The 25,847-nt window shown below is 41.8% G+C and overlaps 8 protein-coding genes across 12 annotated transcripts in view; 2 read left to right on the top strand and 6 right to left on the bottom strand.

Moving 5' to 3' along the window:
- Positions 1 to 729: 729 nt before the first annotated feature.
- On the bottom strand, positions 730 to 3,414 carry Nepl13 (Neprilysin-like 13). The gene has a single exon (XM_017148135.3). It carries the CDS (start codon positions 3,189 to 3,191, stop codon positions 972 to 974), a length of 2,220 nt encoding a protein of 739 aa, XP_017003624.2. The 5' UTR covers positions 3,192 to 3,414; the 3' UTR covers positions 730 to 971.
- Positions 3,415 to 5,465: 2,051 nt separating this feature from the next.
- On the bottom strand, positions 5,466 to 8,318 carry Nepl14 (Neprilysin-like 14). Its single transcript, XM_017148136.3, has 2 exons — positions 8,176 to 8,318; positions 5,466 to 7,671 (listed from the first exon to the last, which is right to left on the bottom strand). Exon 2 carries the CDS (start codon positions 7,663 to 7,665, stop codon positions 5,488 to 5,490), a length of 2,178 nt encoding a protein of 725 aa, XP_017003625.3. The 5' UTR covers positions 7,666 to 7,671; positions 8,176 to 8,318; the 3' UTR covers positions 5,466 to 5,487.
- A 136-nt stretch (positions 8,319 to 8,454) lies between these two features.
- Nepl15 (Neprilysin-like 15) lies at positions 8,455 to 10,652 on the bottom strand. Its single transcript, XM_017148137.3, has one exon. The coding sequence runs from the start codon at positions 10,587 to 10,589 to the stop codon at positions 8,529 to 8,531; it is 2,061 nt and encodes a 686-aa protein (XP_017003626.2). The 5' UTR covers positions 10,590 to 10,652; the 3' UTR covers positions 8,455 to 8,528.
- Positions 10,653 to 11,084: 432 nt separating this feature from the next.
- Positions 11,085 to 25,847, top strand: part of LOC108061776 (putative mediator of RNA polymerase II transcription subunit 26) — a 31,220-nt gene continuing 16,457 nt past the window's right edge. The window contains exon 1 of the mRNA XM_017148134.3: positions 11,085 to 11,199. The gene's annotated coding sequence lies outside the window, so the exon portion shown is untranslated. The remainder of the gene's footprint in view (positions 11,200 to 25,847) is intronic.
- Usp12-46 (Ubiquitin-specific protease 12/46) lies at positions 11,087 to 22,932 on the top strand. Of its 2 annotated transcripts, none has more exons than XM_017148138.3 (2): positions 11,087 to 11,199; positions 21,292 to 22,932. In XM_017148138.3, exon 2 carries the CDS (start codon positions 21,516 to 21,518, stop codon positions 22,788 to 22,790), a length of 1,275 nt encoding a protein of 424 aa, XP_017003627.1. In that variant the 5' UTR covers positions 11,087 to 11,199; positions 21,292 to 21,515; the 3' UTR covers positions 22,791 to 22,932. The 2 variants fall into 2 exon arrangements, with proteins under 2 accessions (XP_017003627.1, XP_070073524.1); XM_070217423.1 differs by lacking the exon at positions 11,087 to 11,199 and adding an exon at positions 21,181 to 21,201.
- Positions 11,552 to 12,287, bottom strand: LOC108061784 (uncharacterized). The gene is made up of 3 exons (XM_017148142.3): positions 12,164 to 12,287; positions 12,024 to 12,100; positions 11,552 to 11,961 (listed from the first exon to the last, which is right to left on the bottom strand). The coding sequence occupies exons 1-3, from the start codon at positions 12,179 to 12,181 to the stop codon at positions 11,694 to 11,696; spliced, it is 363 nt and encodes a 120-aa protein (XP_017003631.1). The 5' UTR covers positions 12,182 to 12,287; the 3' UTR covers positions 11,552 to 11,693.
- Positions 14,757 to 15,521, bottom strand: LOC108061782 (mucin-2-like). Its single transcript, XM_017148139.3, has 2 exons — positions 15,439 to 15,521; positions 14,757 to 15,377 (listed from the first exon to the last, which is right to left on the bottom strand). Exons 1-2 carry the CDS (start codon positions 15,448 to 15,450, stop codon positions 14,907 to 14,909), a joined length of 483 nt encoding a protein of 160 aa, XP_017003628.2. The 5' UTR covers positions 15,451 to 15,521; the 3' UTR covers positions 14,757 to 14,906.
- On the bottom strand, positions 15,636 to 24,915 carry LOC108061783 (uncharacterized). 4 transcript variants are annotated; one of them, XM_070217426.1, is made up of 5 exons: positions 24,669 to 24,915; positions 17,567 to 17,886; positions 16,735 to 17,497; positions 16,201 to 16,669; positions 15,636 to 16,139 (listed from the first exon to the last, which is right to left on the bottom strand). In XM_070217426.1, exons 2-3 carry the CDS (start codon positions 17,576 to 17,578, stop codon positions 17,069 to 17,071), a joined length of 441 nt encoding a protein of 146 aa, XP_070073527.1. In that variant the 5' UTR covers positions 17,579 to 17,886; positions 24,669 to 24,915; the 3' UTR covers positions 15,636 to 16,139; positions 16,201 to 16,669; positions 16,735 to 17,068. The 4 variants fall into 4 exon arrangements, with proteins under 4 accessions (XP_070073527.1, XP_070073528.1, XP_070073526.1 ...); XM_070217427.1 differs by lacking the exon at positions 24,669 to 24,915 and adding an exon at positions 18,500 to 18,663 and having other exon boundaries at positions 17,567 to 17,818; XM_070217425.1 differs by lacking the exon at positions 24,669 to 24,915 and adding an exon at positions 18,500 to 18,663.

Below are 25,847 nucleotides of genomic sequence, written 5' to 3' on the forward strand. Positions count from 1 at the left end.
GTATTTTTTGAGCAAATAATATAAAAATGATATTAACTAGTTTTTACTCATATCAAAATGATATGAATAACTTGATCTTTAAAAAATATCAATTTGACCATTACCATTTTTTTTCTGTGCAATAATTCCACTCTTGACTTACTTTCCAAGTAGGGGAGAGTGGGGGAATTTCGTCACAGGGGCAATTTCGTCACCTGCAATATCTCGGAATTCATAAGTCGTAAAAATATATAATTTTTTTGTTTTAGTCCTTCAAGACGGCCAGACGCAACCAATGCATTTGTTTTGCACAGAAGGCCAAGATAATTAAGCTATAATATTAAATGTGTTTTAACAGTTCAAAAGCTACATTTAGTTCTCGACGAAATTTTTTCTGTATGCCACAATTCAAAAGGAATAAGATACACGATTTTTTATATAATACACAGTGCTATAATGTGCATTTCTGCGTCAGTGATTTTTAACTTCGCGCCTAATTTCGCAAGAAAAATAATTATTTCTAAAAAAGTACGGTCTGGGGAAATTTAGCCACCCTACGCTAAGGGTAAATTCGCACCTATTTTAAATACATATTTTTATATTTGACGAGCTGGCTAACGAACAGACTACCAGCAGCAGCAACAAATATAGGACGTCAACAAAAATGGTACGCTTGATCAGTGTAGCATATTTTCAGGCGTTAAACTCCCTACATTTTTCAGGTGACGAAATTTCCCCAGTTGTGTGGTGATTTTACCCCCTTGTGTGGTGAGATTGCCCCAGTATATTGGTTTTACATTTTATTTTTTTATAAATCACCAAGCTAATTAAAAAAATAGGGGAATGTCACATTTTAAAGCTTGGTGCTAACCGCATTCAACAATAAAAATAGAAATATGATAACGTGTCTCAAGATGGACAAAAAATAGCTTTGAAAAAATGCTGACGAAATTCCCCCACTCTCCCCTACTTTATTTTCGTCTCTCTCATGATCAGTAAACCAAACACTTGTCCCCACTATTCATCGGAGTGCCCAGAGCACAACCGAATTCCCGACCGAATTCCGCCGAATTGCTCAGCGGTCCATTAACATCCCATCTCTCCGGCGTGTGCTGCATCAGCGGCATCGAGTCCAGGATGGCCTCCTGGTTATCCTTTGCCCAGCAGCGTGTCTGAGCGAAGTATATGAAGAACAGCTGAGTGTTGGTGAAATTCAACTGCGGCAGTGTTTCCTTCGCCAGGATCAAGCGCATTTTCGGATCCTGCTGCTCCAGCCAAGCCAAATAGGCATTGAAGGCCAAGTTGAGACCGCTGCCATCGGCTATAATCTCTCTCAGCCTGGTGGCATTGCGAAATTCCGCGGGTTCATTGTACAAGTAACTACTGTACTGAGCCCGCTGGCATTCGCTGACATTTCGGTAGCCAGACATGGTCTGCTCGTTCCACTGGGACGTCGCCTGGGGATGATTGTTCCATCCCTCGTCGTCGAAGGCCTGAACCAAAGCGCTGGCCAAACGGTGACCCAAAAGAGCGTATTTCAGGGCCCTCGGGTAGTGAGGATTGTAGTAGGGAGCCTGCAGTAGACCCCATCCCACCAGAACCAATTGCTGACGCGGCGAAAGGGCAGCTCGCACCTCGAAAGCATCCGAACCATCGACATCCTGGCCATAATCGTTGCCCTTCAGGCGTTCGAACTGCTGACGTGAACGATACTTGAGGGCGTTCTCCAAACGCTGCCAGTAGTCCCCAAACGAAGCCAGTCTGGGATCCGAGAGATCCAAGCTCTGGTAATCCGGCAGTGTGACGCGATATTGCGATGATCTGGTGCGAGCCGCCCTTCGATCATTTTCATCCATCCACTCCACACGAAACTGCTCCTCGAGCGCCTTGATCACATCGTTGAAGACCTCCTCCAAATCATGTTTGGCATTGTCGCGCTGCACATGGCGCTGGAACATCTCCCCGAGCACCTGGGGAAAGAGTCGTTGCGTGACCTGGACGCACTGGCGGCCACGATTCGGAGGAACCTCCTCCGGCGGTTTATTCAGTTCGTTGAGCGCCACGTAGATAATATAGCTACCAACGGTGATGCGATTATTGGCCTTGACAGTCCTCACCAAGTGCTTCACGTATTCCGGGGAGCGCAGATAGACATCCGATTGGAACTGACCCTCCAGGATGATCTCTACGAGCAGCTTGAAGTCCAACTGATGGCCCATCTCGTTGGTTAGCTCGGCCAGGGTTAATCCGGGCTTCTGGCGACGCAAACGCTCTTGGCCAATTCGCGAGCGAGCTCCGTAAATGGGCGGTGGCGCCACCTCTTCCTCGGTCTTTAGGATATCCTGCTCTCCCATCTGCTTGCAGAGCTCAAACTCGAATCGTATGATGTCCCCTGCAAACCGAGCAGCCTCTTCGGTGGAGATGCCAAACCAATCGCGCATGTTGTCCGCCACCTGCTGCTGCACCTGCTCATAAACTTCGCTATCCAGTTGAGCTGATCGCGTAATCAAGGCGTTGCAGTGCTCCGCGGGGATAATGGTTAACTTGGGATCTCCAAAGTATATGCTATTGCCCTGCATGTTCTGCAGATTCAGATCGATTTCCAAACCGAGAAGTATGTCCAGTCCGTAGTTCCGCCTGAGTTCAGCCAGCGTTTGCACCCACTGACGGCTGTGCTGCCAATTGGAGTTGGGCACGATGCGCAGTCCGCCGTTATCCTTGAGAATCTTCATCAGGAAGCGACGACGTTCGCCGGCATTCGCCTGCACGGCCACGCAGGATTCGTAGAAGGCTCTCACCTTCCGGACATTCGCCATACTGGGAGCACTATAGCCGTTTGGATGATGCGGTGGTGGCAGTGGCTGCGTGAGGAGCTGCTGCAGCTGCTCCGAGATTTTCATCTCCATCAGCTGCTGGGCCGTGAACAACTCATCGGGACGCAGTGGCCGCTTGTTATAGCGACCCCACTGACCGCAGGCATACTCGAAGAAATCCGTACACGGATCGGCGCTTAGATTCATGTACTTTTTCACTTCCGCCGCCATTTGTTGGCGCACCATTTGCTCCTCGCGTGTTTCCTGGGCGATTCCGCCCATCTGCATGCGATGCATGTGGTTGTTTTGTCGGCCCTCAGTCAATTGGGAAAGCTGGCTTCCAAGGAGGAGCAGCAATTCGAGCAGAAAGCCCAACCAAGCGCTTCTGGTAGCTCTCATCTTGGCGTTGAAAAGTGGACTGAGCTTGATAAGCCCCCTGATCGGAAGCTTCTCCAGGCTGGGCTTGAACCTGGGAGAACTGGGTCAAGTTCGCTCTCAGTCCCTGGGGGTTATCGCACCCATTGGAGCTCTGAAATCCGCGAGAGAAGTAAACAAACTCGGCCTCGCAGCCTCCGAGAACTTGGCATTGACAGCTAAATAACACCAGTCGCTTGGTGACAAGGTTTTACTACTATCAAGCCAAGGAATGTTGTAATTCCTAAGTCTGAGAAGGTTTATAACCCCTTTACCAGACAGAAAAGCATTTCCGATCTATAATCTATACACGAATCAGCTAAATTACAAGAAATTTTTATACTTGCATGTTTTGAATCTATAGAATGTAAAAATGTGAGCGCTAGACACGTTTTAAAATAGTTTGTGGGCGATTGTGGGCGTTAGAGGGGGCGTGGCGCTCGGCTGAAATAAACTTGCGCTGCGTAGGAAGCCCCAGAATATGTGTGGGTAATCCCAAATTTCTAGATTTTGTAGTTTCCGAGATCTCATCACTATGGACGGCAGTCCATGTAGTGACGAAGCGCACCAGGAGAGTGTGCGAAGGCGACTACTATATATACACGAAGAAATGAAAATCTACTGTGATGGTCCGATCATAATGAATGATACACCTATCGAAAGGTATTGCAAAAACTAACAGGATTGCATACCAAGACTCTAAGAAAATCAATTGGCTTGGGAGAGAGAGCGGTGAAAGTGAAAAAGTGAAAATTTCGAAATTTGGAGCTGTTGGGGCCGGTGGGGATAATTGCCCCCTCGCAATATTTTACTTGTATTCCTTTTGAAAATACCCGTCGAATGAGGGGTCGTTTGTCAAAATCCGACGCTCCGTTCAAAAGTTATAGCCAAAATAAGATTTTCTTCGTCTTCCCAAAATGAAAATTTAATTCTGTTTGTCAGTTTGTCAGTTTGTCAGTTTGTCAGTTTGTCAGTTTGTCAGTTTGTCCAAAACATGTTTTTTAAGTTTTGAAAATTTTATATGACGTTCATGACATCGATATAAAAAACTTTTGTTCTACCACTTTTGGAAAAACTCGCTAGTTTAGCGGGAAAACAGCTATAAATAGCTAAACATCGGAAAGCCGTAACTTCTATACTACTAAAGCTACAGACTTGTGCTGCATCTCGTTTGAAAGGTATTTTTAAATGCTATAAACGCCTTCTATATGCAATTTGTGTAAATGTAATAATTAAAAAAATATGAACAAAAGACAATTTTTTAAAACTTTTTTTTTAGCTTTTTTTTATTTTTTTCAAAAACGGCTCTAACGATTTTCTTTAAAACCTTAAACTGTATAGCCCTTGAGATTCCTTAAATTTTGGTATACAACACATTACTGTAAAAAGTCACGTTTAAAAGTTATTTTTATACGAAAATAGCCACTTTTGCCAGCTCGAACAATTAACGCTCCCTGACTATTGAATTTTGTGGGAGGGTATCCGAACTGTATTTTATGGTCATGGAATCAGTAAATTTGCACTTAAGAGTTCCATATAGGAATCTTTTGTTCTACGACTTTTGGAAAAAGCCGCTACTTTAGCGGGAAAAAGCTAAAAATAGCTAAATTTCGTTAGTTTGTAAGTTCTACACTACTAAAGGTACAGACATGTGCTATACCTCGTTTAAAAGGTATTTTGAAATACTTCAACGCCTTTTTAAATTAATTTGTTAAAATACAATAGTTTAAAAATTATGATTGACCAATTTAAATTTAAATGTATATATTAGCTCCTATGAGAGCAAATGTAAACAAACAAAAACTTCTGATATCAAATAAAAACACCTCTTAACGAGGTAAAAAACTAGTGACGACCGCACCTTCAACATACAAAAGTTCTGATATCAACATTTGTGACGAAAAATTATTACACTCGTCATTAAATAGACTTTCTAATATTTTCTCATTCGGCACGCTGCAATAGAAAATGCCTGTGAAGGGAAAAATGCTGGAATAGTTTGCTAGGGCGGGCCGAATGAGAAAATATTAGAAAGTCTATTTAATGACGAGTGTAATAATTTTTCGTCACAAATGTTGATATCAGAACTTTTGTATGTTGAAGGTGCGGTCGTCACTAGTTTTTTACCTCGTTAAGAGGTGTTTTTATTTGATCGTTCATACGGACGGACAAACATACGGACAGGCAGACGGATATGGCTAGATCGAACTTTTACCAAAAAAAATAACAAATGTAATAATCATAATAAGGGTAATGTAATATATTTTCAACTCAATAACTCTTAGTATATGGTACACTTGTTGGCAGGATTCATGGGTGAACCGATGGGACACCGGAATTCCCTGGCAAACTCAGCCGAATTGCGCAGCGGACCGTTCACCTGCAGACGCGTCCACGAGTGATTCTGTCGTGCGCTGTAGAGGAATCCGCCCGGTGTCCCTTGCTCATCCCTGGGTCGAATCTCCTCCAGACTACAGTGCTGCTGGGCATAGGCCACAAAGAAAAGACCCGTATTGGTGTAATTAAGTTCTGGTAGGGTCTCCTTGGTCAGAGTATTAAAGTCGTTGTTGGGCTCCTTGAATCCCAGCCAGGTTAAATATGCTCGAAAGGCGACATTAAGGGCTCCACTGTCCGTGATCAGCTGCCTGGTGGCACTCTCATTGGCCCTCAAATAATTATCCACCTGGCGGGCAAAGCAAATGCTGCGCTTGTGATATTCCCAGGCTGTATCGCCATCCCAGTGATCCCGCTCCAGTAGGCCAATCGACCAGTGCGGGTCGTCGAAAGCCATGACCAGCTGTTGAGCCAGCCTTACGCCCAGTGTGGCATAGCTGTGGGCGTGGCCATAGTGGCGATCGTAGGCTGGCGGCTGCAGCAGGGCCAATCCCATATCCAAACGTCGCTGAACCGGTCGCAGTCGCACCCTGGCCTCAAAAGCCTCCACGGGATCGGCGGGAGCCACAAGGAATTCTTCGAAAAGGCGGTTATTTCTTTGCGACTGAACTGCGCCCAGCAGCTGGCGGAGATTGTACCAATAGTTTCCCCGCTCCAGCTGCAGTTTGAGGATCAGCGGATGCTCGTAACTTGACATCTGTAGCTCCAACTGCTTCAGCTTTTCCCGACCCACCCGCTGACTGCTCTCCACCAACCAATCCGCGGACAAACTTTGCCAGAGAGCAGTCTTCAGTTGGTCATAAAGGTTTTTAAGATCCGCTGTGCTATCCTCAGTGCCAAACTGGCGGGCATATAGTTCTCCCAAAGCTGAAGGAAGTAGATTTTTAGTTCGCTGCAGGCACTCTGCCTTTCTCGTCTGCGGTCGATCATCTAGAGGGAAATTGAGAGCAGAAAACGCTCGATACATAATATAGTTGGCCACCAGACTGATATTGTGAGCGGACACAGTGCGTTTCAGTTGGCGAAAGTATTCGGGTGAAGCCATGTAGACTGGCTTAGTGATATCCCGGTCATAGCTGCCCCTCACATATGATTTCAAATCCATTTCGAAGATGTTAGAAAACTCGAACAACGTTCTGCGGCTGTAGTTCGCCAGGTAGAGTTGCGCCTCGCCATCCCAGGGTTCAAAGGGAGCACCTCGCATACCACCACATAGCTCATGCTCGAAACTGAGGATGTCGGCGGCCAAGCGACCGGATTCCTCTTGTCCCAGTGCCAGCCAAGTCTTGAGTTCGGCGGCCACTCGCTGCTCCAGCGGTTCGTAAATGGAGTCCCTGATGTCGGAGCGATTCCGGGTGCACAGTTCGGCAGGAATCACAGTGCTGGGTTCGCTTAGGTACAAGCTGTTCTCGTTCACATTGCCGTAGTTGTAACCCACTCGCAGTCCGATGAGAATGTCCATGCCATAGCGGAGCCTTAGGCCACCTAGCACTCGTAGCCAATCGTAGTCGTGGTGATGCACCGCCCATTGGGAACCCGGAACCGCTGGGAATCCTCCGTTCTCCGTGATGAACTCGCTGAGGAACTGCTGCTGCTGCTGACTCTGCGCGGCCTGTGCCGCCACGCAGGACTTGAAGAACTCCTTGGCCTGGCGAGCCAAAGGGCTATCCTCTCGCCTCACAGCCTCCTCGAGGAGCAGGAGAAGCTCTCGGTCTGTTTGCTGCTGCAGTTGCTCCTTGGGCGTAGAACTTGATTTCCAATTGCCACAGGCATAGGCATAAAAGTCCACACAGGGATCGATGCTCTTGTTCACATGGCCGCCCATCTCCTGAGCCTTCGCACGACGCACCGGCTGTTCCGATTGGTAGATCCGCTTAAAGGGCGGTGAAGCCTCGCCAGAAACCCTAGCATTTTGCTGGAGGTGCGCCAGCCAGAGGAGCCACAGGAAAACAACTGTCGTCCATCCCGCGTCCGACATGCTGCCGGAGCTCGGTGAAGCTATCGACTGCCTTCCCCATTCGCAATCGCATTCGAACAGCCCGAGAGTCCGAGTTGATATGGCCATGGGTCACTAGGGGTTATCGGGCTTCAAGAGAGTGAAGAGGAGCGAAAAATACAGATTAACATCCAGAAACTGATGGGGATGTTGTAAGCATTACAGAGAATTACTCTGGAATTATTTGAGTCATCTTATATTCTACAAAATTATTGCGTAACTAAATATGCCTCTTCTTCGATGCTCTTTTTTTAGTAAAAAGATGTCGAAAATATCCAAATGATTTTTCTAAAATTCAAATGTTACTTAAACCATTCAAATACATATTTAAGAGTAAACTTCTGGCATCCATAAACTGATGAGAATGTTGTAAGCATTACAGAGCGTTACTCTGGAATTACTTGAGTCATCTTATATGCTACAAAACTCTTGCGTAGTTCAATGTGCTTTATCTTCGATGCTCTTCTTAAGAAAAATATGCCTAGGATTACAAATGATTTTTCTAAAATTCAATTGTTTCTTATACCATTCAGAAACATTTTTCTTTTAAACTTTGATACATTACTATTATTTACTCACAACATAACAAAGTTTAGTTAATTTCCTTTAAACTTGACAGTTTGCTGATTAGCTTTTTAAAGTTAATACAACTTGAATTAGTCATTCTAGAACTGACTCCCAAACTAATTTATTTTTAGCTTCGATAAAAAAACATGACTTATACATTTTTGGTGCCTACTTTTCCATATTTTTCTGTATTTAAATTATTTGAATATAAGTTTTATGGACTTCAAATAGATTTAGTAAAAGGAATAGCAATAATCTTAAAGATTACCAAAAAGAAACTCAACTGACAAGTGCAAGAAAAGCTTTTATTTGGCAAGCATATTTCGTGGCATACATTTAACAGATATGGAGGGCAGGTACTCCTCTCAGTAGAGGGTGCACTTGAAGCGGGCGTTTAGCTTATCGTCCCTGGAGCAACCGAAGGCATTGGCGAACTGCTGCGAGTTGGATAGCGCCGTATTGATGCGCAGCTGCTCGGGAAGCTCATCGAAGACCTCCAGAGATTCCGGGTAATCGGTGCAGTAAAGCTGCGCATAGCCCAGATAGAATAGCTGATTGTGATCGTGATCGAGTAGCGGAAGTCGTTCCCGCTGATATATAATCGGAGTTTCGGCCGCATTCTTCAGCCATTGCTGGTAGGCGCGATAGGCGATGTCCAGGGCGCCATTATCGGCCACAATTCGTCGCAGCAGATCCTTATCCTGCACCGGTTTACCCTTGTACTCCACAAAGATGGCATACTGCTCCTGGAAGCACTGGGTGCGTCGGGCATATGAACTTTCCGAGGTGTTGTCCCACCAGTTGTTCTGATAACCGTAGGCATCATAACGCCGGCCCACGCCATCGAATCCGTGGAGCATTTGGCGAGCGAGGAGCACACCCAGTGTGGCATACTTGAGGGCATTCGGATAGGCGGGATCCCAGAAGAATCTCGCTTGCAGGAAAGTGATCGGCACCTGGATGCGATTCTTCTGGATCTCGTAGTGCGGCAGCTTGTACACCTGATCCTCGGCCACCGGTTCCTCCATCAATTTGGCCAAACCGCGTTGTGTTGTCCACTCGAGAACCTTCACTAGGTTCTCGTAAAAGCGATCCGTGTGCAGATTGAGACCGTGCATCTGGCGGATCAACTGGTTGTCGTCGTGGGTGCGGAACTGCAGCTTCAAGGACTCCAGCTTGCTGATGGCCTTCTGCCGGGTCTCCAAAGTTAGCCAGAGCAATCGCTCCGAGGCCTGAAGATCCTCGCGAAAGACTCGCTTGATATCCGACCATGTGGACTGCAATTCATTGATCATCTGCATGTGGTTGTAGTTGCGATGGAACAGGCTCTCCAGTTGGTGGGGGAAATACTGCTGGGCCAGTTGGACACACCAGATATCCGGTTGCTGGGATGAAGGCACTCGAGCAGCATCCAAGGCTTCGAGAGCCTTCCACATGGTGTAGTTGGCCAGCTGGAGTTTCGGAGTTTCCCGTATCACATCCACCAGATTGGAGAGATAATCCTCGGGTGTCTCATACAAATCCATGTACAGGTTGTCGTTGAAAATGAGCTGCATATAGCGAGTGACATCCACATAGCTACCATAGGCGGCCTTCATTTCGGCGGCGGTTCTCTGGCGAGTGGTTTGCTCCAAGGTGAGCGCCGGATTGTGGGGCAATCCCTTGGCCAGCTCCTTCTCTACATCGACCACCTGACTGGCCACCTCGCGCAGCCAGTGCTCCGATTGTTCCGGGAAATATAGCCGCAGCTTCTTTTCGATCGATCTTTCGTAGAGTTCCCGAGTTCCCTCAAAGTGGTCGTTCAAGTAGTGACGACGTGACATGGGAAACTCGGGTGCACCGATCTTCAAGCGATGCATTTTCTCCTCCTTGTAGTCGAGGATCACTTCCAAGCCAATAAAGATGTCCACGCCGAGCTTGCGCTTTAGATTCGCCACCACCTGCAGCCAATCGTACTCGTACTGATACCAGGAGGGCACTCGAATTTCCGGCCAACCGCCTCGGAAATCGGCCACATTTTGCAGGGTAGCCAAAGCGGAGCGCGTATCATTCGTTTGAAGCCTACATGAGCCGTAAAAGTTCTTCAACTGCCGATCGGCACTGTTTTCCGCCCCTCGCGTAGCACTTTTAAGCATTTCGGCGCTTTTTCTGATATACAACTCCTGCAGTTCCTCCAGATAGTTGGTCCGGTGATTGGACAAACGAGCGGGATGCAAACGGGGCCAATTGGCGCAGGCAAAGTGGTAGAAGTTGGAGCAAACCTCCTCCTTGTCCTCGCCCATATAGGCTTTAATGTGGGCCGCTTTGGCCAGTCGCAGGATGTCAAAGGTATAGTTGGCGGCCAGAGGATGAGGCGGTGAGGCCCTGGATATGCCAATGGAGAGCAGGATGACTCCCAGCAGGAGTCCAAGCGGTTGATGGACCATTTTCGACTTAGCGACTTTCCGTGTTCCGATCCGAATGATTGCCGAAACGAAACTGAGCGGGAATCGAGAGATGCGTCGATTTTTGACTTGAACAGAGGCTTATCGTCGCCACAAGCACCGCTTGATTGGTTAATTAGTTCCATTAACCGATGCAGTGAATTTGCTCAGCCTCTCAATTGCGCGACTGACCTAAAATTCTAATTTAAGTGCTCACTTTCGTCTATTTCTGTTTCTCTTTCTCTCGCATCTTGTAATCGCGTCTTCTGGGCTGTATTCGCACTTGACCCCCTCAAGGTAGCTGCTCTCAGAGCCCCCGACTCTTCTATATGTGTACAAGTTAATGAGCTAATGACTTTTCCGGGCCCAAGGTTGGGGGCGACTCATCATCATCATCCTGTAGTAGTTGTAGTGTATAATTAAAATTTGTGTTTGCGCTCACTTAGTTGGTTCGTGCCGTAATTCTAATGAATCCCCCTCTTCTTCCTCTAATTGCAGATTGAAATTTTCCTCAAGCTAGATTTCTAAAAACATTTTTACCACGGAAATTGACTAGAAATTGCCAGCCAGCAATCATCACCAGACAACAGCCATCAAGGAAACTTCACACACGGTAAGGGATTGTCTTTTTCCTAGCACTTACTATGAATACAGTTGCGGTCAAAGTAATAGTTATAAAAATATAAGAAATATGCGGTGATTTAATTAAAATCTATAAAAGCAGTAGGTCGAAAAAATGATATTGTGGCGTTTCAGAAAGTTCTTATTTTTCTACAGATCACAAAATATTCAATATGCTACTTTTTATAAATTGACCGTAACTGTATGTCCTAAATAAGTACACTTATTTTCTGCACTCGTAAATTATAACGGCTAAGTGGCACTTTTGGTACAAAGCCAAGACCCAAAGCCATAACTTACTGCACTGTCATCCGCTTGGAATCCATTAACTGTTTGCCACAAACTTGCTTTCAAAGTTGCGTTTATTATTTGCAATGGCGCTATGAGAACTTTTCACTTTCCGTCTGCATTGAGTGGGAATAAATAATGTAGTAAGTATTCGCTACAGCTACTTCTTAGTCACTATGTTAATACTTGATGTGCCGCCTAACCAATGGTGGATTTAAGGGTTTGTCCGTTGAGACGTGGATCCAATTCCACGGGATTCAAGGAATAGTTGTACTTGACATGATAGCCCCTGTTGTCGGCCACATAGATGGACGTTTCCACATAGGCGTAGTTTTTCTCATTGCCCTGCAAAAGCGTTGAGGATGTGCGTGTGCCCGTGATGATCAGTTGGGGTTTCTCGCCAGGTTCCTCGGAATTATCCACGAGCTCTCCCTTTTCATCTCGGGTCCCGTAAACCTCTTTAATGCTAAGTACAAAAATGGCACGTACATTTAGATTTCTAAAAGGTATAGTCATTCAAACACTCACTGGAATTCGTAGAGCACTTTGGTGGACGCATTATTCCGATGGATATATAAAACAAGCAATACAAACACCAACAGGCACTGGAAAAATTTGTTTGTTATTATTTTGTTTACACAATGTTTTCTTGGAGATCTTTTACCCACCGCATTGACTCTGATCATTCTAATTCAATTTGCTGAAATGCACTGAATGAATGAAATCCCTGATGCGATTACGATATTTATTTGTTTTGTGTTCTTGCAGTAGTTGCAATCTCTACTACGGAACTAGTTAAACCGGTCGCTAACATTGCAACTGAGAGTTTTCGATCTGACGATTCCGCACCACTTATTCTTCGGACAGATATAGAGAGAGATATTTATGATATTTCTGACTTTTTCTAATTTTTCTGATGTGCTGTCGGCCCAAACGCCCCAAACGGGTTTCCTCCACTCGTGCTGTGACTATTTCCATCGGTATTGGACTTGCGATTATTGACTGGATTTAATAATTGCCCTCCCAGCAATGTTGATTGACAGTAATTGCCTCTATTGGAGCGTCTAGTCTTTGGGGGTTTTGTGTGTCATCAAAGCGCCGGGAAAAATCCCTGGGAAATGCTGGAAATCTTTTCCTTTTGGGGGTTGTTTCCTAAGCTTAAAATTTCCATAATCTCAAAGGCCTTCAGAAGGTTATTTTTATTACATTTTGAAGGACTAGCACATTTTATTAGTTATAGTGAAAATTGGACAAGTATTTTCCCCCTTAATCGAAATTTTCCCATTGGGTTAACGTCTTTAGTCGTTGATAAAACCGGAGAGAATTTTCCAAATGAATTCGTAGTATTTGTTTCTCATTGTCTCTATAAAAAATCCTTGATGTAGCAAAAAAATTTGCCACGGCCATACAGCCAAGCAGAAAAAATATAATCTATTTAAGTAAATGTTTTATTAATATTTTGAAATGCTGTGATTAATTTAAAATACTTACAGTCAGTTTCATTTTTAATCTAGTACTAAAACTCTGTGTCTTGGGAAGTGGGGTTTTATAGTAAAAATGCTGTTAGTGGGTAAATCCTAAATAATTTGCAGCATATACAATATACACGACTTTAGATTGTTTGATTAATTACGCTTGAGAAAATAAAAGCACATTAATATTTAAACAACTGACTTGCTTTATTTGTGTATTACTGAAAAGTGGTTAGTAGAATCTGTTAGAACAATGCTCCAAATGCATTCAGAATTTTCGAACCAATTCGTTTTACAATACCCACGGGAGCAGGAGAAGGATCAGGATCGCACTCGACTTTTTTGACTTGAGGTGTAGCTGAGGTGGAAGAGGGTGCAAGAGTCGGTAAGGGTACCAAAAACCTTTCCGTACTGACGTCTCCAGGATTAATAGTCATTGTACTAAGTTGAAAGAAATCCCTTTCTGAAATCGTAGTCTCTGTAGGATTACATAATTTCAAATTCATTTGAGACTCTCCAGAGTCCCGGGATGGGCTTAAAAATCCCAGGTCGATGCCAAAAGCATTAGTGAAGGCAACCCAGCCAAGTAGGAGAAATAGAATCTATTTATGAAATGGATTGGTAGATGTAAAATCGCAATGTAGTCCGGTTTTCTTGGATACTTACACTCAGTTGCATTTTCGATTCGATACTGAAGCCATAACTCTCTGACAGTCCATTTTATATTGCTCTCATTGGTAGTTAGTAATTCATAAACTACCCATTCAGATATATAGTAAATAAAAACGAGTTTTAGATTAGATGAATTATGACACATACTGTGTGACATTATTAATCCATTTAATCTAATATGGACTTATTGCTCAAATCTTTTTTTTTTTTTACCTATTTATTAAGTATATATTTTTGTAATTTATCTAACTTGACTATCCCAATTGTGTTTTAACAAGAGTTTTTAGAGTTTTCGCATCCAATCGCGATCCTAAACCCTCGGGAAGAGGTTCGCAATCATCAGGTATTTGATCACTGATTTCCAAGCTGTCTTCGGTTGCACTTGAGGTTGAAGGTGGCTTAAGAGTGGGTAAGGGTACAAGTTTTCTTGCCCTGGGGGTAGGTACATTTTCTTCATCTTTTACTTCGAGGATTCGCGGTGCTAATGTCGGTAAAGGTACAATCTTTCTTTCCTCTCCACTGCTAATTATTGAGGAAATTGGTTTGAGGGTTGGCAGGGGTACAATCTTTCTGTTATTATTAACAATAAATTGTACACTATTTAATTCCGTTGAACTTGAAATGTAACTGGGAGCAAGAGTTGGTAGAGGTACAAGCATTCTTGTAGTGGCTGGAACGGGAGTAGTTGTACTTCTAGGTAGTTCATTTGGCTCAATGAATTTGCAGTGCTTAAAACTCCGTTCTACATTCTTAGACGAAGGCGGAAGATAGTTTTCATTAGATCCCATATTTTTTGATGACGTTGACGGTGGGTTTGGGTCACTTGAATGTACAAAGGCAACCCAGCCAAATAACACGAATATAATCTGTATGAGATAATTTTATTAGCACTATTTCACAATGTATTTCCGTTTAATTAGCTACTTACACTCAGTTGCATATTTGATTCGATACTAAAGCTTTAACTCTCTGGCGGTGGGTTTTATACTGAATTCGCTCTTAGTGAGTTTCCCATTCTACTGATATAGGAGGAATATGAAAACGGGTTTAGATCTATAGATGGATTTCGATATATACCGCATGACGTTCTAAGAATCAATTAAGGTCAAGACAGAACTTTTATTGGTATTTATGCAGGTGCTATTGTTTTATTCAAGAAAAGTGTTTTTATATAATTAATGTTTCACATAACTATCCGCTTTGATGTTTGTATTTTGTAATTGTATTGTTTTTATGCAACAAAAATTAAAATTTTTATTGAACATAACTATCCGTTTTGAGGTAAGTGCTTAGTAACGAGTGTTCTTAGAGTTTGAGCATCCAATCGTGATCCCAAACCCTCGGGAATGGGTTCGCAATCATCCGTATTTTGATCAGCGTTTTTCAAGTTGGGTTTGGTTGTACTTGAGGTCGAAGTTGGGTTAAGAGTGGGTAAAGGTATAAGTTTTTTTAAAATAGAGCTAGTGGAGGAAGTGGGTTTATTGTTTTCCGTTGAACTCGAAGTAGAACTGGGATTAAGAGTTCCTGTGGAGGTTTCTTGAGGAGAAGTGGCACCAATGTGAAGGTCCTTTGGCTCTGAATTCGTAGTTCCAGTGGGTTTGCATTGTTTTAAGATCGGTTTTACCTCCTCAGACGAAGGCTGATTATTGTTTTCATTGGATGGCGGCTTTGCTGTTGACGGCTGACTGAGACCATATGAATTTACAACGGCAATGCAGCCGAAAATCACAAATATAATCTATATGGAATATAATTTTAGCACTTCTTCACATTGCAGTTCGGTTTACTAGGATACTTACACCCAGCTTCATGTTTGATTCGATACTAAAGTTTGAACTCTCTGCCAGTGGGTTTTATACTGAACTCATTCTTAGTAAGCTTCCTATTCTACTATATATACGGGTTATATACTATTTATACATAAAAACGGGTTTAGATTGCTAGACGGATTGTGCTACATACTTCAGGGCGTTAAGAAAAATCAATCATAGGTTAATTAAAACAAATGCGTTTAAAAGCTTTATTTTTAAACAAGTATTTTTAATAGAGTTGGACTAAGTCGAGCCCCGACTTCTTTGGGTTTATTGCATTGATCTCCTGGCTTATAATTGCAGTCGTTATCATGATTATCAATTGGAATTATTGGAGATGTCCGTATAGTTGTTGGTCTTTCTAATATCGTAGGCTTTTCCGGGGATTCGGTTGGAAAATAATCTTTATCGATGACATTTTGAACAACAAGAAGCTTTGAATCACTTATATTTAACTTAGTGTCAGAAATAGCTTGTTGCTTATCTATTTGTGTTCCAGGTGTATATTTTACGTTTGCGACAATCATTGTCCTTTGATTTATGTTCACAGTTCCACTTGTTTTGTTATTAGTTGAATCTGGTATCACTGGACTTTCATTATTTTGAACCGTAAAATTTGGTGCTGTGGCATTAACAGTGAGGCCGTAGGAGTTATCCAAGGACATCCACACAAGTAGAAAAACTATACACTAAATTTTATTTGCATTACTTAAATTTTATTCTTCAAGCACGGCTTTTTGCGATACTTACAATCATTTTCATTTTCACGTTGTTACTGATAGAAAAAAGCTTGAATGATTGAATTATATATTGAGCTTGGTGGTAGTTAGTAATTCAGAAAGTTTCCCATTTAGATTGACCAATTATAAAAACTGGTTGAGATTTCTAGATTGATTTTGATGCGTACTTTAAGGGATTTCGAGAAATTAGCGAAAGTACTCTACAGTTTGTGTAACTTTTACAACGGATGTTTTTACTTCACTTAGGGATTCTTGTGAACCAGTGATTTTAACGCAGGTGCACTAAGCATTATATAAAAATGCTCGAAAGGATTCGTATCATTAGTTCCCGCGTTCGTTTTCTTCGTATGGAAATCTCTCAAAAAAGTCAGAAGCTTTGATGTTTCTTCTTTCGGATGAATTTTTTCCAAGTCTGGGGAGTCATCTTTAAGGCCATATGATTTACAAAGTATGGCCAGTACAAGGATCAGGATACAATTCTAAATAGAATAGAAAATATTTTTGTATATTTGTAATATTAACTTTTAACTATAGTAGCACTTACAATCAGTCTCATTTTCACTATGATACTGATGCTTGATGTCGCTGGAAATTCAATTTATATCAAATCTCTTCTAGATGTCAGATTATAATATCCTCTATTGCTGTTTATGAAAACGGGTTCCAGTTTATTGAGTGAATTCTAGATGGCGTGTGAAAACACAGCATCAAGTCAAATTAGAGATGTAGGATTATTAAATGTGGATCAATCACTAGTGAAATCAAATCAAATCAAGTCAAGTTAATGTTCAGTATTGTTATATATTCAATAAATTATTAGCCTAATGACTAATTTAATTTCAGAGTTGGTTCCAATAAATAAGCATAATTCAGTTAACTTATGCGAGAATCTTTAGTAAAGTGGCACTTAGTCTTATACCAATGGAATCTGGGTCGCAATTCTCCTCAAGAACTGGGTTACAATTGATGGTTGCATACTCGACATTAGTTGGCTCATTGGTGGTTTCAAGTTTATCTGAAGAACCTTTAGAAAATGTATCTTCTGTTGGTTGTCGTCTTAGGATGGATAGAAGCTTATGGATTCTAGCTTTTGATTTCACAAGCTCTTGTTCCTTGATAGTAATCAAATCGCTATCCTTTGCTCTGTGTTTAATTGCATCCTTAAACAATTCAGTCGATAAAAGCGGGTCCTTGGGTAATACGATCTCGGGATTTGAAGTTGTTGAGTTCTGGGTATCCAAGCCTCCACCGCCCCAACTTAACTTCAACAAGACGATAATGCATACAAGGAGTGTACACAATAGAAACTGTAATGATAAAAAACACATTTATTATTATCCTCTGGAATTACAGGGTTAATCGCCATCGGTACTTACAATCGCTTGCATGTTCAGTTCTGTTCTGTTATGAATTTCCACTGGGTAGTGAGTTTTATATCGACGTGGCGCTGCTCGTTAGCAATGCATAAAATTACCCAGGTAGACAGATCGATCGCTTAGCTTACAGTTTTTATAGTGGGGCTACCATCTAGCACGCTTGTATGGGCGTTGTTTGAATTGGGAAAATCTTTTTTAGATTATTACTACTAGTAGGGGCTTGAGAATCATTGATCTTTTCTATATTTACAACTGTGAATGAGATTTTCTCACGGGGGCTATGAATTTCAAACCCATAATCGTTAGCCCAGTTCTTGAAGCTGATTCATTCGATGAGAATTATGAATAAATTTGAATAAGTTGGTGTATCATAATAATGATTAAACTGATAAGTGCGACAATCCGTACTTCTTGGTAAAATTGCCACCCTCGGATGGCACGCGTCGTCATGACTCATGAGTTTTACTATGACTAGTCATTTTGAAATCGCTTAAAGCCTGTTTTAAAGGTAAACAAACGAAGCACGTTTTTTATACCCTTGCAATGGGTATGTTAATGTTGGCAATAAGTTGGCACGATAGTAAATGAGACAATATACCATTATTTTTGGCTACACATACAAAATATAAGTTCATTTAACGTGTTAGAAAAACAAATAAGATTTTTTATAGTTATATGTTTCTTAGAAGATCATTGGACTGGCAAAGGGGTTAATTTTCCAATCTAAGTTAGCAAAGGTTTAATTAAATATCATTTAACATCGATTTATTTTCTTTGAAATAGTTTCTTTTTTGTATTGTGCGCATTGTCTATTTAATAATAACAAGATGCAAATCTTATCAATTAACGACTGAAACTCTAGCTTGGAAAATAATGAATGAGCTTGATTATTTCAGCAACACTTTATAATTGCAGTGTTCTTCGAACATATACCTTATGCAAGAAAACTTGCTTTTATATTGTCATAGAATGAGTTATATCCAGTTTGGGTTGGAAAATCGTAGTGCTCAAGTCCCCTATTAGTACAATTGTATTTAAAGAACCATTTAATATCGAAAGCCAAAAAATGTTTAAATCTATTTATTTTATAATTTATGACGCTTTGTAAGGATGCTCATTAGGGCGGGTCGATTTGTATGGGGCCGAAAAAAGTGATGAATCGTATAGGGGGAACGTAATCTTTAAAGGATTCTAAGCCATATTGGCGAACATACTTATGGTCTAAAATGATGTTTGACCCCCCCCAAACGCGAATGAAAAATACAGCTTTTTTTGAGGAAAATATCATAGTAGTCAGCTCAGATGTATTATTAAATTTAAAATAAAAATTTGAAATTGATATTCAGTACTATAAATGTGCTGACTACTATGATATTTTTCTCAAAAAAACAGTATTTTTCATTCGCGTTTGGGGGGGGTCAAACATCATTTTAGACCATAAGTATGTTCGCCAATATGGCTTAGAATCCTTTAAAGATTACGTTCCCCCTATACGATTTTTGGGGTCCCAAATCGACCCACCCTAATGCTCATATCATTGTGCTTTAAGTTACTGCATTCCAGTTAGATAATTTCTCTGAACGCGGTTTATACCTATAATTATTTTATTAAATAATCCAAAATTAATTGACAAAATTTCCCTAAAACGCATATGGGAATTTTTTTAACTGCGTTGTATTGTTATGTAACCGAATTTAATCATTAATTTAAATAGGAACTCCCTTTCTAGAATTTTAATATTCATACATAATCCGAATGTATCTATTTTTATACAAAAATAAGTCGCATAAAGCTAATCTATTTGTATAATTGATGCATTCAGGCGATTCTAAGGAACTCAAACTTGATTACCATAGTTAGTGGGCCAGAAAAATGGCACTATGTCATAGGTTCTGTTACAAAACCAGGTGTGATCCACATTGTTAGTTATGCGAAGAGTAGAATTATTAAAAGTGGTTGGAAAAATCCCCTCTGAAACTGGGGCAAAATCAATAACTTCACGTAATGCAATTAAAACCATACAATCGATTTTAGCTTGAAATTTGTTTATTACCGCAAATTCATTAATATTGTTAGAAAAACAATAGTTTTTAAAGTTATATAACAGTTTGGGATAATCTTAGGTGTACAGGAACAAAGCTTTTAAGCTATTGACAATTGTTATAGCTAGTGAAATACATTTTAAAGCTTAATCACTTAAGGATAGTCAGTCTGGTAGTTAGTTTACTTTGCTTAAAAGGACACTTAAGCTAAAATCTTCAGCAGTTTGGCTGATAGATTATTTACTGGTTCCGTTTTAATTAATTTGCCGGCATTGGTGATGTTAGACTGGAATGAATAAAGATGCTCCAACGCGGCTGCTCCTTTGAACGAGGTGGAAGATTGTTTTCCAAGCGAGCCGGGTACTGATGCTTTGGTGCTCCTTGAAAACTGCCTTAGATGCTGAGAGGGATCCGATGCTAATCCAAAGTTTAGGGGCTTGGCTGACTGGTTGGCTTGGCTCTCGTGCTAACTGGTTAGTTGATGTTTCTTCTGCTGTCTGGTAATCGTAACTGTAAGTTTGCAGCGTCGAGCGCTTTGGCTTTTATACGATTCTCGGCGAGCGTGGAGCGGGTGCATCGCCCGTGGCACACGACCGGCACTCGCCAAGCCGGGCGTTGCGTGGCATGCGGAATTTTCCCACTCGACTGCCATCTATCGGTTCACAGAAAAATCACCGAACTCTCCAATTACGGTCTATAAAATTGACACTATATTTAGCCCTTACCGTCATCTCGATGTCTAGACATCGATCCAATTCCCTCTGTAAGCTGGCTTCGCGAATACGAAATTGAAAACCAGCTGCTCGTGCTGATTCACTCCAATGTTTGCATATGTTTAGCTTCGAATTACATGAGAACTCTCTGCTTATTTAAATTTGATTCACACTTGGACTTTGGACAACTCACACATAAAATACTTTTATGATTATTAATTTAACGAAAAATTGTGCTCGATTATCGTGAGTTCAGGCACGCAAATAATATTGCTCGAAATTTCGAAGTCGACCATGAAAGCTAATATAGGAAAGTGAATAAAATTTAACTAAAAAGTTTGGTTCTCTATTAAAGGTCATGGTCAGCTTATGCAATATATTCTGTCTGCCTGCATTCTACACACTGAGGAAAAATTTCTTATAAAATCAGAATTGTTATATATTGGTCAACTTTACTTCATACGTCTCTCGGAAATGTTACATAAATCAATGGTATATATTCTCAAAACAAATATTTAATGAACAAATTAGTTAAGAACTGAACTAGTATAAGATTTTATGGTATAATAAGCGTATTAAATTGGACTAAATTTGTGAAATTTAAATCTTGATTTTAAAAATGGTTTTTTCCTCAATGAACTCCCAATAAAATTGTGTAAAAAATAAACCAAATGCAAAACACCCAAGATTTAAAATAATTTTTGAGAGGGGATATAAGAGTTGAATCTTTGAAGATCTTCATTTGCTTTTCCTTACGCATTTTAGTTTTACAATTATTTGCTTAGTTTTTAGTGTCGCAAAATTTGAAAATCGAAAATAAAAAAAAAACCGATAAAGTAACATTAATCGAAATGATAACTACACTAAAAATGAAAGCAAAGTAAACATTAAAGATATTTTTAATTTCTGTTGTTTGTGTTATGCGAAGCAAACTCACGTGTATCCCCTCTTCAAAATTATTTATTTTCAGACAGTATAAGAGTGTTTTGCGCCTCTGCCCCCCAAATTAATATTGAAAGCAAACACTGTAGGCCAGATCATAAATGCTCTAACCAAAAGACCGCGCGATCCCGACGAACGACCGATTAAAAACCAAATAACCACGACGAGGACGAGAACGAGGACGATTGAATCAAAGCAACCACGGTGTGGTCATTTCTATACCGGTGTGCCGCTGCAGCTCCTGGTGCCGGCATGGGCGCCAACGTCTCGCAGCTGGAGCGGGAGATTGGCTCCGACCTCTTCCCGCCCAACGAGCACTACTTCGGGCTGGTGAACTTCGGGAATACCTGCTACAGCAACTCGGTGCTGCAGGCCCTCTACTTTTGCAAGCCCTTCCGCGAGAAGGTGCTCGAGTACAAGGCCAAGAACAAGAGGCCCAAGGAGACGCTGCTCTCCTGCCTGGCGGATCTTTTCTACAGCATTGCCACGCAGAAGAAGAAGGTGGGCTCCATAGCTCCGAAGAAGTTCATCACACGGCTGCGCAAGGAGAAGGAGGAGTTCGACAACTATATGCAGCAAGATGCCCACGAGTTCCTCAACTTCCTGATCAACCACATCAACGAGATCATTTTGGCCGAGCGAAATGCGGGGCCAAGCAATGGAAACCCCAAGTCCAACAATCCAGGCGGAGCCCCAAGTGCCATGGCGAGCAGCATAGCTAGCAAGTCCAGCTCCACGTCCAACTCGAATTCCAACTCCAATTCGACCAGCAACTCAAACGGAAACAGCAGCAACTCCACGGGCTCGCTGAATGCCACCACAAGTGTGTTGGATGCCAGTGGCAGTCTCACGGCCACCACAACGCCCATAATCTCCGGAAATGGAACCGGAACCAATGGGGCCAATTCGGAGCCCACCTGGGTGCACGAGATCTTCCAGGGCATCCTCACCTCGGAGACCAGGTGCCTCAACTGCGAGACGGTGAGCAGCAAGGACGAGAACTTCTTCGATCTTCAGGTGGACGTGGACCAGAACACCTCGATTACGCACTGTTTGAGATGCTTTAGCAACACCGAGACCCTTTGCTCGGACAACAAGTTCAAGTGCGACAATTGCTGCAGCTACCAGGAGGCGCAGAAGCGGATGCGGGTGAAGAAGCTGCCCATGATCCTGGCCCTGCATCTCAAGCGCTTCAAGTACATGGAGCAGTTCAACCGGCACATCAAGGTTTCGCACAGGGTCGTCTTCCCACTGGAACTGCGGCTCTTTAACACCTCCGACGATGCCGTGAATCCGGACAGACTCTACGATCTCACCGCGGTGGTCATTCATTGCGGCTCGGGACCGAATCGTGGCCATTATATATCCATTGTGAAGAGCCACGGGCTGTGGCTGCTCTTCGACGATGATATGGTGGACAAAATCGAGGCCTCCACCATCGAAGATTTCTACGGTCTGACCTCGGACATACACAAGTCCTCGGAGACGGGCTACATTCTGTTCTATCAGTCGCGGGACTGCGCCTAAAACTTTTATGTTATCGCCTACCATCTACTATCCAGTTAAGTTGAAAGTTTCCAATCTCGTGCGAAAGAATGCTAGAGCTAAGCCCAAAATTTTATGTCCCTTACTATCTTATCCAAGCATATACTATTACACAAAAATCAATAAAGATGATCAATAAAATATAAGCGATAGCTGATTGGTCTAGGTCAGTGAGCCTTGGTGGGTGACTGTCAGGGCCAGAAGTTCTGCGGCGGTTCAGTAAACCCATCTCAATCACCTGGGGGCTTGCCAATCGCGAGCCGGTGCGCACGTAAACAAATGGGCGATTTCCCGCATGCCAAAGCGGCTTCACTGTGGCTCCAAGCTGGTAATTTACTAGACGCTGGCTAACTTAGCTTAGGTAACCGGCGATCGTTGAATTTCATCAGAAATCCCCCCGCCAATTCGTCGGTGGGTCGCGAGCCGCCGATGAGGGAACTCACCACCGGTCACACAGGTGATTTGCCGCCAATAATTGTTGACCCCCGGACACTCGGGATGTTCGAGGGGCCGGCGGATCAGCAGCATCGTCGCACACTTAGTCACGTCGTCACAGACACGTGAGCCAACCATGCAATATATTGGTCAATGGTGTGGGAATATGCTAATTCCGGCCGATCAGCAGCATAAATCAAGCTCCGCAATTGTCTGGAGTTTTGAGAAGTGTTACTTAACCGATTAGATCTTAAGTGACACATCAGAGGCATTGGAATCCGGTTAGAACAATGAGTAAATATTGTTAGTACGAAATGTTTATTGCGGTCGTAATGTTATAAAATTTGCGATTATTCCAGAAGTAAGGTGTCATATGAAATGGGAATTTTTTTGGTCAAATAATAGATTGCTAAAATGTTAAATTTTTTAAGACTTTTTTAAATTTAAAAATTAAAGAGAGCATAATATTTTTTAGAGAGGTTTTGGTTAATAAAAAATTTAATTATTTTCTTCATTTTTATTTCCATATAAATCCTATTGCTTAATAGCCATTTGCTGATTGAATTTTCAAAGTGTCTTCAATCGTATATCTGCATAACAAATCTATTCATCCATAGATAATGGTAAAAGCTTTCACATGAACATATTTCCTTTTGGCTGAGAGAAAACTGACATTGACAGTTTCGATGGTTATGCAAGAGAAACAACCTGGCGATGCAACGGAGATTCAATTTTTATGTTTTTGTTATTTATTATTGTAAATTTCAAGGCTCCTCACATGCAATTGGTGGTGTTGTCTCGGCTTTTATCTATATCCATTGGCAAATGACATCGTTAAGCAACGCCAAACCCACGGAAAGACAGTGGGCAAGTTAAACAGGTTCAACGGAAAGTGAGCCTCAAGGCATATTTATGGGTTTTCTTAATGACGTGTGTTGAGCGTGGAAAAAAGAGTATTTGACTTGGCTTTAATTGATTAGATGTGGTTTGCAACCAACATCCGAATTGATTAACCCACGACCTTTCATTCATCTTTGTAACCATAAAGCAATTAGTAATTATTTAAGCACCAACTGTGATGAAATCAATTATAATATATTACCGTTTATTGTTTAGACCTTGTGACCGTCGATAGATTTAATTATAGTTCAATAAAACAAACACTGGCTCTATCATCGATCTTTAAATTATGTGTTAATATTCCATATTGTAGACATAAGTAGCTAAAAATATATTTTCCTTGATTTATTACATTTTATTTTTATTGAAGATTAATATTAAATTTTTAGGGAACTGAGAAGATATGGATTGTATTTAAAATAACCTATTTAATATTTTATGTGCATTCAGAGCATTTCAAGTTCGATTATATCTTGATATGGAGTTTTTCTTATTTTTGTTCGACTTGTCATTGGAAAGACTTACCAATTTGTACACGGACAAGCGTTAAACGCCATTGACAAGCGAGGAGAGAGAAGGCTTGTGGATAGCAGATAGTTGCACGCACCGAGTGGCTGCGTAGGTTTCGGTTTTTTGTCGCCTGTCTTTAAAAAACTCCGGCTCGTGGCGCACTTGATCGATCGGTTTTATCTTATGGAGCGACTAGACTATTCCGCATTTTATGGAGCGGTAATTACGCATGATTTCGACTTTCACTTTATGACAAGAAAAACCTCACTTGACGCAATTTCTTTCAGCATGTGAAATATGGGTGGCATGCTTGGGGTTTTGTTTTGTTTTTCTTTCTTTTTTGGTCACATCTGAGCTAAATTGACATTTGACATATTGCTGTTGTCAAGGTCTGCAACGCCAGCAACATCAGAAACATTCGAAACAGCAGCAGGAACACATCCATGCGGTTGTCAGGCCATGTTGCAACATTTTCCCGGCCTCCGCCCATCTGTTTCGTTTTCATTTGGGCCGATTGTGAAATTGTCAATATGTTTTTATCGTTCCCGCTGGTTTGATGCTGTTGTTGTCAAACTAGGAAGCGCCGATTCGCCTGTTGGTTTGTGTAATCGAAACAGCTTTCCTAGCGAAACTACTCATGTAAATCTCAATTTTGTCTCGGTTCCCCCTCGATGGTTTTGTGCTCTGAAAACTGAGCCTCTTTCTTCGAGAGTCTGTTCTTCGGGGATGAGTAAACAAAGAGTCCTCCATTTTCGACGCCAGTCTTTAATTAGCTCGTTGGCCACATGTGACGCTCTGCAGCAGCGGCACCCTTTTCGCAGCGATCGTTCGAGATTTGTCATCGCGGGCCCGACATAATTACGGCCTGTTAGGAAATTAAATATGTCATTAAATACGTTTTTATAATATTTGCCTTTGCTGTTGGCAGAATGATAAATGACCAGTGGCAAAAGGGCATCTATCAGGGCAAGATATTGGTAATTTGAAACCTTAGTAAAATTTCGTTCATAATAAAATATGGAAATTTTAACTTGCGGAAAAGTTTGTCAAGCCCTAAACAGAGTACAATATTCTCGTATATATTATAAAATTATTATTTCTCATTCAAATCCTAAGCTTTGTGGTCTAGACCGATGACACATCAATTTAAACATTTTTAAAGCAATTACTTTAATCGGATTACGTTAATTCGCT

The sequence above is a fragment of the Drosophila takahashii genome, chromosome 3R, assembly GCF_030179915.1.
Source record: "Drosophila takahashii strain IR98-3 E-12201 chromosome 3R, DtakHiC1v2, whole genome shotgun sequence".
NCBI lineage: Eukaryota > Metazoa > Arthropoda > Insecta > Diptera > Drosophilidae > Drosophila > Drosophila takahashii.